A 14,702-nucleotide genomic window follows, 5' to 3' on the forward strand; every position below is an offset into this window, starting at 1 on the left:
TTTTTCACGGCCTCCTTTACATTATTTCATCATATGGCACGTTTTTACAACATGTTTGAAAAATCGCATTTTTTTTCGACATAGTATAGTAAGGCGTTTTTTTTGCGCCAAAATTCATGATGATTTTTTTTTCAAAGAAAACCTTTCTGGAGTGTTTTTCACGGCCTCCTTTACATTATTTCATCATATGGCACGTTTTTACAACATGTTTGAAAAATCGCATTTTTTTTCGACATAGTATAGTAAGGCGTTTTTTTGCGCCAAAATTCATGATGATTTTTTTTTCAAAGAAAACCTTTCTGGAGTGTTTTTCACGCCTCCTTTACATTATTTCATCATATGGCACGTTTTTACAACATGTTGAAAAATGACATTTTTTTTTCGACATAGTATAGTAAGGCGTTTTTTTTGCGCCAAAATTCATGATGAATTTTTTTTTCAAAGAAAACCTTTCTGGAGTGTTTTTCACGGCCTCCTTTACATTATTTCATCATATGGCACGTTTTTACAACATGTTTGAAAAATCGCATTTTTTTTTCGACATAGTATAGTAAGGCGTTTTTTTTGGCGCCAAAATTCATGATGATTTTTTTTTCAAAGAAAACCTTTCTGGAGTGTTTTTCATGGCCTCCTTTACATTATTTCATCATATGGCACGTTTTTACAACTTGTTTGAAAAATGGCATTTTTTTTCGACATAGTATAGTAAGGCGTTTTTTTTGGCGCCAAAATTCATGATGATTTTTTTTTCAAAGAAAACCTTTCTGGAGTGTTTTTCACGGCCTCCTTTACATTATTTCATCATACGGCACATTTTTACAACATGTTGAAAAATCGCATTTTTTTTTCGACATAGTATAGTAAGGCGTTTTTTTGGCGCCAAAATTCATGATGATTTCTTTTTTTCCAAGAAAACCTTTCTGGGGTGTTTTTCATGGCCTCCTTTACATTATTTCATCATATGGCACGTTTTTACAACTTGTTTGAAAAATGGCATTTTTTTTTCGACATAATATAGTAAGGCGTTTTTTTGGCACCAAAATTCATGATGATTTTTTTTCCCCAGAAAACCTTTCTGGAGTGTTTTTCATGGCCTCCTTTACATTATTTCATCATATGGCACGTTTTTACAACTTGTTTGAAAAATGGCATTTTTTTTCGACATAGTATACTATGGCGTTTTTTTGGCACCAAAATTCATGATGATTTTTTTTTCAAAGAAGACCTTTCTGGAGTGTTTTTCACGGCCTCCTTTACATTATTTCATCATACGGCAGTATAGCATGTCACTTAAAAAAACGTCATAGTATAGCACGACGCTCAAAAAACGTCATAGTATAGCATGTGGCTTTAAAAATGTCATAGAATAGCATGTCGCTCTTAAAACGTCATAGTATAGCCTTTCGTCCAAAAAACGTCATAGAACACGACGGGAGACACGCTAGAGAAGTTTGTTGAAGGATTATAGCATTTTGAGACCGAAGAAAGGCCTTGTTCTGTTTTCAGCTGAGAAATTTTTGTACTTGCGGATGTAAAAAGCTAAAACAAAAATAAACGACGAGTCTTACGAGACCTATGGACTGTGAACTTTCCTGAAACCAAGGACGTTAGTCCACAAAATGTTCTTATGTCCCGGCTGTTTGAAGTAGGTGAAGAGCAACACAAAAACAGTCCAAATGCTGGTTTCCAGAGGGTTAGACGAGTATTTATTTGAAAGAGCAAGTTTACAACAACATGTGAGAGGGTTAAAAGCAATTCAATTCAATTCAATTCAATTTTATTTATATAGCGCCAATTACAGTCAAATTGTCTCGAGACGCTTTACAGAACCCATATGCCTGACCCCCAGAGCAAGCCAAAAGGCGACAGTGGCAAGGAAAACACCCTTTTAACAGGGAAAAAAACCTCGAGCAGAACCCGGCTCTAATGTGGGGGGACCCATCTGCCTGCTGGCCGGGCGGGTTGAGAGGGACAGAAGAAGTAGAGAGGTAGAGATAGAGGGGTAGAGGTATATATATTAAAGCAAATGGTTGTTAGTAAAACAAAAATAAATAAACAGAACTAAGAGTGAACTTCACGTTGACATTGATGGACATTCCAACCAGGAACAAAGTAAAAGATAATCAAGAGAAAAAAATCCTCTTCCTGTTCACCTCTTAAAACCCAAAAACACACCACAGTAGCACCCTAAACTAAAACTACCAATGGGTTCCCTGTTTTACTTTCTGAACAATTCAAAGGTCCCTCTCTATCTCCACACATCCACCAACCACTGGAACACATCTCCAAAGTTCTGCAGGGCCAGCTCAGCTTCCCCTCAGAAGAAGTGCCGCCACCTGCCAGATGAAGGAGCCTTTTGAGAGGCAGCTGGCATCGTGATTGGACTGTACTTTGGTCTGTTCCAATCCAGCTTCAGCTCCAGAGACGGCAGGCGGGACGAGTCAACGGAGGCCGGGTGGACGAAGGCATGCAGCTGAGTACAATCTAGAAAACAACAGAGGAGGAGTGCAGCAGCTCAGAGCCAGAACACAGTAGCATCGCATGTCTCTTAGAAAATATCATAGTATAGCCTTTGGTATGAAAAAACGCCATCGTATACATCGTATATTGTACATATAACAAGTCAAAGCAAAGAGACATACATTGTAGAATTGTAGTAATTGTGGGCTGACTGATTTACTGATTATCAGTATTTTATTTTTTTACTGATTTACGGTAATAAATACATTTAAAAATGGTGCTACTTTGGCTCTGAACCTTTATCTACCTGTGGTCGCTCTGTCTTCTGGAGTGATTTGATTGGTTATACGTCACGAATAAAACTCCTTTAACTTAACATCTGAAAACAAAACAAAAACGTATCACAAAGTTTTCTGTTAGAGTTTGTGTTCTTCTAAGTTTAACTCCAAGATTTTAAATACTTTCTTTTACTGCAAATGAATATCTACTCCAAATGTCTCAGTAATAATCATTATCAGCCTTAAAAACCCACAAAACACCCCTCTATACTCGACCACACTTAGTACAGTCCGGTTCCCCCTTCCATAAACCTGCTTGGAATCTTCCACTTCCTGTTTGTCAAAGTGGCCTTCTACCTGGACAGGTTTTGTTGGAGCTCATGCAACAAACATTTTGGGTAACTGCACTTTAATATGGATGGATGACACTGAATTAGAGTCTGTTTTAATGAGACTGAGTTAAGATGTGTGGCTCTGTCATTAAATAGTAAATTATTTCTCAGAATTCACACAGAAAAGTCTGAAATGTTTGCTAGGTTAGCGTCCCACATGTTCTTTGGCTCAGTTAAAGCCAACACTCTCCAACTTCTGGATCTCTTGAGTTGCTTGTTGTTAAAATATCTTGCTATAGGGGCTGAAGCTCAGAAAGTCTGAGATGTTTGTTCAAAATAAGCTCATTCTCAAGTCTTATCTGAACTGTCCTCTTTTGTTTGAACTTTCCCTAAACTTAGGAGTTAATGACAGAGCAGCACATCCAGACTCAGTCTCATTTATGTAGAGATTAAACTTCAGTGTCATTCATTGATGTTAAAGTGCAGTTTTTCAAATGTTTGTTGCACATGCTCCCGACCAAACCAGTCCAGGTGGAAGACGATGTGAAGAGAAAGCTCCAGAGGATGAATATCACACATTTACATTGGAAATAAATGTCCTTTAATTAGACATTGTCATGCAAAAGTTGGATTTCCCTTCAATGATGTTCAAATCTTTGTTTAGTGTTTTGTTGATGTCGGTTTCTAAATGTTTTTTGACACTGCTCCAAAGATTAAAACCTTTTATGGCTCACAAGCTGCAACAATTCACACATTATCAACTATCTTGCTGACTAAACTAAGATAAAAAGTGAAAAACTGCCTGATTCCTGCATCATGAAAGTAAATCCTTTTGGTTTTTTATGACAGTAAACTGAATATATTTGGGTTTGACATTTTATAAACCAAAACAAATGAATTACTGGAGAAAACGACAGATTAATGGACAAAGTAAGTGTGTTTTCTAACATATATGGCTGAATTACTCCAACATTACAAGATACATACAATTTAAATTCTATTTTATTTATATAACACCAGTTACAGGTCAAATTGTCTGAAGACACTTTATTTTTATATGTTTTTGTCATACTTAAAACATGATAAAGTAAGATATTTAAAGCTCTTGACTAACCCAATTTATTATTTGGATTATATAGATTAATCGACAATTAAAATAACTTTCTCCACTAAAACTAATAAACATGAGGTCAAATAGAAGGAACAGTTTTAAATACTGCAGTCCCATGATGACAAGAACAAAGTTTGTCAACAAAAACTAAATCTGCTTGTGGATTCCATTAAAGTCCTAATAAATGATAATAAAGTGTGATACTAAAGGTTTGTGGTGCTAAAAATGTCCAAGTAAAGATATGAAGTTGAACATGTGGATGGAGGTTGATTAAAGTTGACCTCCCTTCATTTCTCTGGAGCGACTCCATGGATTTTATGGATGGTGGTTAAAGACCTGGTCTTCTAGTGGTCTTCCTTCTAGTCGCTGTAAAAAGTCAGTCCATCCTGGCCGACTTCAACACCTCTTCATGACAACTTGTTCTGCCTCCAACCTGGTGGAAACTCCAGAAACTCGGGAAAACCCATGGAGACTCGAAGAACTCGTGGAGACTCGAAAAACTCGTCGGGCGGGGGAAGGTGTGGTGGGCGGTGGGGGAGTAGAGGGGGGAGGCCGCCACCCACCTCCCCGCCTACTCTCCGCCCTGACTCCACCCAGGCTCCGCCTTGGCTCCACCCATGTGGTCACTTCAGAAACTACGATGTCAAAGGGACGACGAATTTATTTCTTTTCATCTGATCTGTAGCTCAGTGAGTTAAGGATTTGCCTATGGAGCTGCAGGTCGCTGGTTCAAGACCAGACACTTCTTAAATTTTCTCAAAATTCTGACAAAGACAAAGAAAGAAAAAGGCCGGTGGTGGGTCTTGAACCTGCGACCCTCCAGTCCGCAGTCTCTCTTCTTATCCCCCTGAGCTACTCGCTCAGATACTAATTTGTCCTTTTTTTGCGCATTTATCATCTATTTTTCGCCATTTTCGAGTTTTTTTTTAACTCAGGTCTTGACTCGACCGTTTTTCTCAGGAGGTTGGGCTTCAGCCTTTGTGCTGGAGGGTTGACCCCTTAGTTCCAAGACTTTCCAAAGCCTCCACACCTCCCGAGTCCTCAGGACCTGAGCTTTCACACAGTCTGAGGGCTGAAATTTTCTAAGTCCCACAGTAGTTCTCTGTTAGATTTAACTTTCAGACAGCCCAAGGACTGATATCTTCTAAGTTCCTGAGTAGATCTCTGTTAGTTTGAACCTTTCCACAGTCTGAGGACTGATATCTTCTAAGTTGTTGAGTAGTTCTCTGTTAGTTCGAACCTTTCCACAGTCTGAGGACTGAAATCTTAAAAGTTCTTGAGTAGTTCTCTGTTAGTTTGAACCTTTTGACAGTCTGAGGACTGAAATTTTAAAAGTTTCTCAGTATTTCTCTGTTAGTTTGAACTTTCTGGTTAACAGAAGCCTTAAAACGTGTGACCATGAGTCTTGATTTCACATTTAGACCATCCATCTGAGTTCTTCTCAGACCTTCACCTGTGGGTTTTTTAGAAATCCTCAACAAACTTTGATTCTCTTCACTGAAGAGTAAAGTTTGTGGAGATCAGAAGGTAACATTAGTTTGATAAATGCCTTCAACTACTAGTAGACTTTATCTGGAAAGCAGTTTTCTGAAATGAGTTCTTAGTAAATCTATCCACAATCAAACCAAGAACATAGAAAGAGGAAATGTTTGAAGAAACAACTTGATGTTTTCGTTTCAGACTAGAAAACGCTTGAAGACCTTTATCAGTTTTTGCTCTTTTTGATCGTTTTATTGTCTCTTCTATTTAATTTGATCTTCTAAAGTCTAACTGGTGTCTTTTCAAATGTTTTGTCTTTAGTTTGATTCTTCTTAAACGTTTAGTTTTGCTCTTTTCTCACCTTTTATTCTTTTCTAATGTCTGATTTGATTTCCAAATGTTTTGTCTTTTTAATGTTTAATTGTTTTTTCAAATGTTTTATCGACTTCTTTGGGGTTTTCTTCCCAATATTTAATGTTTCGATTAAAATCTTTAAGGTTTTTCTTTTTAAATGTTTTACCACCTTCTAATGTTAAATTTTCTTTTTAAATGCTTCATTGTATTTTCTGTTTAATTCCTATTTGAAGTTTTATTGTCTTTAAGACGTAATTTTCTAATTAAACATTTCATTAAAAAATTAAATGTTTTGTCTTTTTAAAGGTTTAATAATCTAATTAAATGTTTTGCATTTTTTTAAATGTTTAATATTCTTCGTGTTTCATTGTATTTTTTAAATGTTTAATTGTCTTAAATATTTTATCTGTACTTTTTAATATTTGTATTTTAAAAATTTTGTTTAATTTCATAATGACATGTATTGTATCTTTTTGAATTATCTAATTCAATATTTTGTCTGTTTAATATAGTTAAACATTAAATACAATTAAATTCTATTAAACAGATATAGCAATATAGTTAAACATTAAATACAATTAAATTCTATTAAACAGACAAAATATTGAATTAGATAATTCAACAAGATACATGTCATTATGAAATTAAACAAAATTTTTAAAATACAAATATTAAAAAGTACAGATAAAATATTTAAGACAATTAAACATTTAAAAAATACAATGAAACACGACGAATATTAAACATTTTAAAAAATGCAAAACATTTAATTAGATTATTAAACCTTTAAAAAGACAAAACATTTAATTAAAAAATTAAATGTTTAATTAGAAAATTACATCTTAAATTTCTTAAATCTTTTTAAAAGTTTTATTGTATTATTATTTTTTCTTTAATTGCTTTTTGTTATGTAGTTTATTTCTTTAATCTTCTTTTTCTGTCAAGATTTTAACCCCAACCTTAACAATGAAATAAACCCTTAAATCACAATGAAAATACTTCTGTTGTCACAATCATGAGTTAGTCAATTATTCAGTTTATCAATTCAACTTTATTTGTTTAGCACCTTTTACACAGATGACAAAACTAAACAAGCAAAGAGAAAAAAAAACTATGCTAAAACTATGATTAAAACTCAAAAACATTAAAAAAAAAAAAAAAAGATTTAACATGGTAATAAAATATGTTGTGTCCAGGGGATGGAGGGAGTTTATTGAAGTCTTCTTGGGCTCACATGGTAAATCATTTAAAATATAAACTTGATATTCAGTCTAAGGAAACTGCAGAGCGACAGAAGAACCAACAATATCTCCTGTTTTCTCCTTTAATGAGTCGACTCTTCTTGTGCTTTCAGACCAAAGAACTACAGACTCTTCACAACCTGCTCAAACTCTTGGTACAGGACCTCACCACACGGGTCAAGAAGGTTTCCATCTCATTTCTACTCTGAAGCTCAGCTTCTCCTGCTCAAACTGCTGACAAATGTTTCTGCTGCTCTAAAGTCTGGTCTCCAGAACTTCCCAAAAACTCTCAAAGTCTCTTCTGCTGCAGGTTGCTTTGTAGAACTGTTCCCGAAAACCTCACTAAACCACATGGAGGGGCCTCAAGATAGTCGTCCAAATGAAACCATACAAAAACCAAACTAGCACAACCCAAAGGCTAAAGTCTCCTGCACCCTACCAGAGAACCTCTGAGAACAGAGAATCAGGACAGGAACTCTTACCTTCTGGACAACCAACGTTGGTTCTCAAACAAGTATACAGAATGTGTCTGACCAAACACCTCTAGAGACTCACTACAGCCAAGATAAAGACACAACTCAGCTGCACCAAATCCACTAATCACTGCTAAAGAACCACATTTACCAAGATAACTATCCAGTACAAAGCCCTAAAACACACCAAGAAACACATTAAAGACGATTTTACTGCTGGAAGCTGCAAGCCAACGCCTAAAGAACAAACTAAAGCCAAACCCGATTCAGTGGTGAAGAGAAGCAGAGGAAATGTTTGTCTGCAGCTAAATAAAGCAGGAAGACACTGAGCTGCTCAGGTGTTCCTGATAACACCAAGCAGCCACCTGGACAACCAATAGGAACACAGCTTACTGGAATTCCAGAGGGCTGGGTTAGCTTTTACTTCCAGAAAAATAAACGCCTCATATTTGCTATTTATTAAAAAAATCACTAAAAGCAAGACTTCCACCAAGTTTGTTAGTTTGTTGGTATTTATCAGTGGAGCAGCAGCACATTTTCCACAGACAGTTTTACTGTTGTTGTCAGTAATCAACTTTAATTTCACACTAAAACAGACTCTGAGAGTTTTAAATGACATCAGCTTCATTAATTTGTTGAAAATTGTCTCAGTTGTTGTGATGTTGCTGCTGATTCATTAAAACCAGATGATCCGTGTTGACACGTAATGTTTAATTTTCTTTTTAAATGCTTCATTGTATTTTCTGTTTAATTCCTATTTAAAGCTTTATTGTCTTTAAGATTTAATTTTCTAATTAAACATTTCATTTAAAAATTAAATGTTTTGTCTTTTTAAAGGTTTAATAATCTAATTAAATGTTTTGTATTTTTTTAAATGTTTAATATTCTTCTTGTTTAATTGTATTTTTCGACAGTATACTATGGCGTTTTTTTTGCGCCAAAATTCATGATGTTTTTTTTCAAAGAAAACCTTTCTGGAGTGTTTTTCACAGCCTCCTTTACATTATTTCATCATATGGCATGTTTTTACATGTTGAAAAATCACATTTTTTTTCGACATAGCATACTATAGCATTTTTTTGCGCCAAAAATCACATTTTGGATGACATGCTAAACTATGATGTTTTTGTGATAGTTTGGACGACATACTAAACTATGACGTTTTTATCACATTTTGGATGACATACTAAACTATGACATTTTTGTGATATTTTGGACCACATACTAAACTATGATGTTTTTGTCACATTTTGGACGACATACTAAACTATGACGTTTTTGTGATATTTTGGAAGACATACTAAACTATGACATTTTTGTCACATTTCGGACGACATACTAAACTATGACATTTTTGTCACATTTTGGACGACATACTAAACTATGACGTTTTTGTGATATTTTGGACGACATACTAAACTATGACGTTTTTGTGATATTTTGGACGACATACTAAACTATGACGTTTTGGTCACATTTTGGACGACATACTAAACTATGACGTTTTTGTCATGTTTTGGACGACATACTAAACTATGACATTTTTGTGATATTTTGGACCACATACTAAACTATGATGTTTTGGTCACATTTTGGAAGACATACTAAACTATGACATTTTGGTCACATTTTGGACGACATACTAAACTACTGGAAAAGGACTCAGAGAGCGCAGTACTCCGCCAAGGCTGCTCAGTTGACGTATCATTTCCGACTGATGAACTCTTTAATAAAAAATGACCTTGTGCTGAGCACAGGCATGTGTTATGCATGTGCATGTTATGTATGGATACCGAATTGCATGTAAATCACTCTTATAAAGGTCTGTTGATGAATTCATCAATTTTGGCAAGCCTTTGTTTTGCTAGTGTTAAAATAACCATTCCCTCCATGCTTTTATTTGGAAGTCATCAATAAACACAGAGAAGCTGAAACCCACGTTCCTATATGGGACAGGCACAGCTGACGAGCTAATGACGCTATGAGCCGCACAACAGTGTGATTAAGAGCATTGAGGTTTCATTTAAGACGCTTGGATGAGTTCACGGAAATGTCTCTGCAGCCTGAGAGAGCTAATCTTCATGGGTCAGTGAACAAGTCAACTATCATATCTGACCAAGAGGAGAGAAGTCCAGAAACTGCAAAAAACTCAGAATACTCAGTAGAGTCGACTACCTGTTGCACTGCAATCGTTAGATGTCGTCTACCCTCCAAGTTAAAGGGCCTAAATTTATTTTTCAGAGCCAAGACTCAAAGACATGAGAGTGTGTCTGTGTTTTTGTAGTATGCATAATTACACAATAGTGAGTGCCAGTGCTAACGTGCAATGTGGCATAACAGGTGCTGTAAGAGTGGAAATATGCTGCCTGTCACCTTCTGTTTTTACATCAGTCTGTCTTCCCGCATGTGAAAGGTTAGGATTTGCACTGTTGTCAAGTATTATGATCTGTTCACCTCAAAACGGGAGAGTCAAGGCACAGCTGAGCGTCACAACATGATGCAGAATCTGGAATATACTGACAGGTTTAAGCAAACAGATGGAGAGGGGAAAAAACAGTTATGGTTTTCCATTTGGACGGAAAACTTTACAAATGGTGAATATTTAAAGTCGTGTTTGTACTGAAAATGGTAACTGATGTAAGTAACACCTGTCATTTGTCATGACTCTGCTTTTTTGTTTGTTTGTTTGTTTGTTTGATTGGTGGAAAATGGAAGCAAACTGAGCCATAACGCACATAGCTTTACTCCCACAAGTCCCAAAAAGCAGCTTGGTTAAATAAATATCTGAATCCGAAAGTACCTTGATCCACCGCAACTACTGTAACAAGTGAAATCAATGTAAAAGTAAGAACAAACCCCCTTCCACAATCTGATGTTTTCCAAGAATTTAAAGGCATAATCTCATTATATGCCTTTTCTAAAACTGAACTGGGTGGATGTTTTATAACAGAAAATAAGAAGTAAACAGGACCCCCACCCCCACCCCCCCCCACCCCACCCCACCCCACACACACCACCCCACACACACCACCCCACACACACACACACACACACACACACACACACACACACACACACACACACACACACACACACACACACAGAGCTAATATTCTCTTAGTTATCCAAATCATAACGCGGCTCATTACAGTATGCTGAGCATGACTCAGAGACAAAGGAGGGGATTCCACAGCAGAGGCAATTTTGTAAACCAAATCAAAGATGAGAGCACAGCTATGACACAAATACCTCTTTCAATGTCAAATTTCTGTCTGTTTTGATGTGATTAATCTTATTTTACTCTGGGAGCTATGACTTACATTATGCTTCATTTGATCCTGGAAGCACTTGGCAACTTTGTTTCAATGAATGCTGCGCTAATAAAGATGGTACTATTAGTATGCTTTCGAATAACTGTGTTGGTGGCTGATATATAACATCATATCCTGTTACAGCTTGTTGACGAAGCCACGACACGGTAAATGCTGCGTGATTCCAATAAAGCTCAGTTGAATTGTGCTGAAATTGAGGAGGAGGAGGGAAAGGCGAACGGGAGAGAAAGAAATGGAGAGAGAGAGAGAAAGAGAGGGGAGGAGAAAGAGGGGGAGAGAGAGAGGGGGAGGCAGGGAGACAGAAAGGAAGAGAGGATCTGCAGATTCACACACCCTCCCTTCTGTGAGAGCACGTTGTACCGAAAGTCTGTCCGAGAAGAAGGGAGGCTGCGGGGTCATTGCCGGAGCGCATCTAACGCGCCGCATCTCCAAGCCGCGACGCACGGAGCCGCCGAGGACATGTGTCACAAGACCAGAAATCCCTCTTTGATCCGGACCAGTCTGCCTGAGAGTAAGCGTGCAGCCGACTGGAAATGAACTCACGTCGGTCTCACAGCCTTCACGATAAACGCTTCTCCTCGTTTCCAATCCACATGAGAAGTTTGGCCGGAGCTGGCTGAAGGGAGGCTGCCTGCGCTTCCGATTGGCTGTTAAATCTCTGTAGCTCGAGCAACTTGACGACTGTTTGGCAGGACACTGAGGTAAAGTGGCTTCATCCTTCCTCCCCTTAACGTTCGTGTTGTAGGACATCCGAGCTGGATGAGACAAAGTGTTCAGGAGCGTCTGGCTTCGAAATGGCAACAGCATTTTTTTTTTCCTCCTTTGGTCTGACTGCAGCATTACGTCGTCACAATCTGACCTTGTCGGATCTATTTACATCCCAGTGATCACAAATAACACCTAATGAATACCTGCGTTCAACTAAGAAATATCTAATCAAACATTTTAAATCTTTAAACAAAATTTTAATCCAGTTTTTCTCAGCAAAAAATGTAGACTTATCTATAGTGTTGAGGTGAAAACTTGTCAAGTACTTATGTATTGAGCAGCAATAGTGAATTGTAAACTGACTATAGGATGTAAAAGAGATTTTTTTTCCTCTCTACAAGGCACCTGCAGTGGCTGCAGGGCATCCTGCATGAGGAGAGCATCGGCAGCATCCTAAGTTTCAACCTCACAGGGGTGTTTCCTGCATGTCAGGTTCTTGAAAAATGATTCTTTGATGGAGATTTCTTGACCTGCTTCATAAAGATGTCCCCCACTGTGCACAATGCACAGTTAGTGAACAAAAGGATAAAATGCAAGATTTAATTAGCTGTATTGTAGCAAAAGTGCTTATTTATGCCCGGCAGGTCAATACTATTAATATTCTAAACAAAAGCAGTAACAGTATACATATAAAGAAACAGACATTTGCTTAAGCCGTTGTTGAAAAAGTCTTTAAGGTTTCTATATGTTGAACTCCCCCTTATTGCAAGTGGTCGGCTACTCCAGTATTGATCTCCCTGTACAGACGGTACAGTTTGTCCAAATGTCCTATACGGAACCTCACAATCCCCTCTAGTGGCTCATGAGTCACGATTCCTTCATTCTCAGCTCAATGTACTAACAGATGCTGGAATGATTAACCTCTTACACCACTGCACCTCATCATCTTATTAAGTCGTCCAAACAGTTATGAAGGGGTCATTAAAGCTGGCGTCAGGAAGGTCTGACTGATCATTAGAGTGGTGAGGTGATTGAAACAAACCTTCTCCTCACCCCAAGCAGAAAACTTCAGCTAAATATAGTCATTTTTGATCGTCAGTCAAAGGCCACGTCCCTGTTTAGTGGTTGGTGTCAGCATGTGTTTGTGTTTGACCTTGTTGGTTAGATTTGATTACAAGTAGACGGGCTTTAACTAGTTAAGCCTGGTTAGATGCTTTTCTGTTTCCACCAATATTTATCACTGGAAAGTGAAGGAAATATTCCCTGGTCAGAGTGAGTACCTTGACCTTTGAGTAGCTTGTGGAAATTTGGTTTTGATTTTAAATGAAAAAACAATGAATGTTTTTCTTGAGACAAGCTAGTATATTAATCTAGTTAGTTTTTGCTGGGCATACATGTGTCTGTGTTGACTGATAATTTTGTGCAGCTTCATGGACAGCTGTAGAGTTGGTGTTGCCTGTGGCTTCTAAAGTACTTTCTTTTTACGGCTCTGCTTTAAAAAACTGTGATCCTAGGTAAATCAATTGGTAATGCTGACATCATGACTGTGTAATCATAGCTTCCTCTTTTTAGGATGCTGCTTTTTTAGCAGCTTGCTAAAGATTCAATAGAGAGTGATTATCACCCCCAGGGTGTCACGGAACAGAAACCTATGGGGACATACTGTACGGAGATGGAACGTAGAGAACATAAGAGAACACAAATGCCATTTAATGTATGTTAAATAATAAGCAAGACAAATAAGAGAAGGACGGGACAGTCACTGCTTGTGGCAGGTGAGCTAACAAATTTTTTTTTTCTTTTCAAGCTTATGTTGTTTTAATGTTGTTTTTGTTTATGGAAATATCTATTATGATCTGAGGACTGTGGGCATCGGTTTATTTTGGGTCCACTGCCTCACATCGAGTGAAATAAACTGTTATATTTGTTACAGAACATTAGGCCAGAAAAATCTATTGTAAAAAGAAAGACCATTAAAACAATGTATATCATCTGTGTGAAACGGTCTGGACTTGGGAACAATAAGGATGTATTAGGTACAAACTAGCTTCAGAACTTGAGCGCTGCTGCACTTCTAAGCTCTGAAGCTGGTTATTGGACTTTAGAGTTTAGTTTATTATCAACATACAGATTCACATTCATATATTGTCTCAGCTGAATATTCCAGTATCTAATTTGAATGTATAGTAACCTGTTTAACTTGACTGTCTAGAAGGTGAAATTCTCCACTTCCATACCTGCCTGGCTTGTTGTATGAGACATGACATAGTCACAGATTAGTGACAGATGAAATGCTGCTTTACACAGTACTGTGTTGACTACAGCACTAAAAAGTGGCGCTTTGGTGGTACATAAGAAGAAATTGCCCGAGCGTCTGCGTTTTTGTTTTTCCAAACCTGTTGCTTCTGTGGAATTCTGCTTTATAGTGGTCTACTTAAAGCTGCTGTTGGTCTAATTCTCTGAAAGTAGGGCAAAGCTGTTGCAATTCGCCTGCTGCTTTAGCCTGTTCTGCTCCTAAAGACAGAGCAATCATTCAGGGGAACATGTAAACGTGTAGCACCGGTGGCAGCCTTGCTGACACAAATGGTGGCGGTATTGTGTTCTTCCCTGCATAGCAATCACCAACTCGGTCCCCTGGAGCAATTACATCAGTCCTTCACATGACTACTGAAATGGACTGAATGGACTGCAGTACGTGAAATAAGCAGGACAAATTAGAGAATTTAGAGAGAAGGAATCAATAAACAGGGAGAGAAAAGGGTCAGAATAGAAGAATAGAAGGAATTTGTGGAGGGGGATGGAAAGAGGGGTAGTTCAGCTCCATTTATCCTTTTCATCTCCATTTAGACACAATAGATTTGGATAAATTAATACCTATTTTCCATAATATATAAGTCACTGTTGTTTAGGCTTTCATGTTTGCTCATAGTTGTT

General features: G+C 37.4%; 2 protein-coding genes across 3 annotated transcripts in view; one reads left to right on the top strand and one right to left on the bottom strand.

The window, feature by feature from the left end:
• Positions 1-1,683: 1,683 nt before the first annotated feature.
• LOC111580675 (tRNA-dihydrouridine(20a/20b) synthase [NAD(P)+]-like) overlaps positions 1,684-14,702 on the bottom strand; it is a 56,521-nt gene continuing 43,502 nt past the window's right edge. For both annotated transcript variants that reach the window (XM_055012088.1, XM_055012087.1), the window contains one exon: positions 1,684-2,484. In XM_055012088.1, coding sequence (XP_054868063.1) covers positions 2,413-2,484 — 72 coding nt within the window. In that variant the 3' untranslated portion in view covers positions 1,684-2,412. The remainder of the gene's footprint in view (positions 2,485-14,702) is intronic.
• The window catches only part of LOC111580672 (solute carrier organic anion transporter family member 1C1-like), a 33,765-nt gene continuing 30,415 nt past the window's right edge, over positions 11,353-14,702 (top strand). Inside the window, exon 1 of the mRNA XM_023288519.3 lies at positions 11,353-11,761. The gene's annotated coding sequence lies outside the window, so the exon portion shown is untranslated. The remainder of the gene's footprint in view (positions 11,762-14,702) is intronic.

The sequence above is a fragment of the Amphiprion ocellaris genome, chromosome 7 (genome assembly GCF_022539595.1).
Source record: "Amphiprion ocellaris isolate individual 3 ecotype Okinawa chromosome 7, ASM2253959v1, whole genome shotgun sequence".
NCBI classification, from domain to species: domain Eukaryota; kingdom Metazoa; phylum Chordata; class Actinopteri; family Pomacentridae; genus Amphiprion; species Amphiprion ocellaris.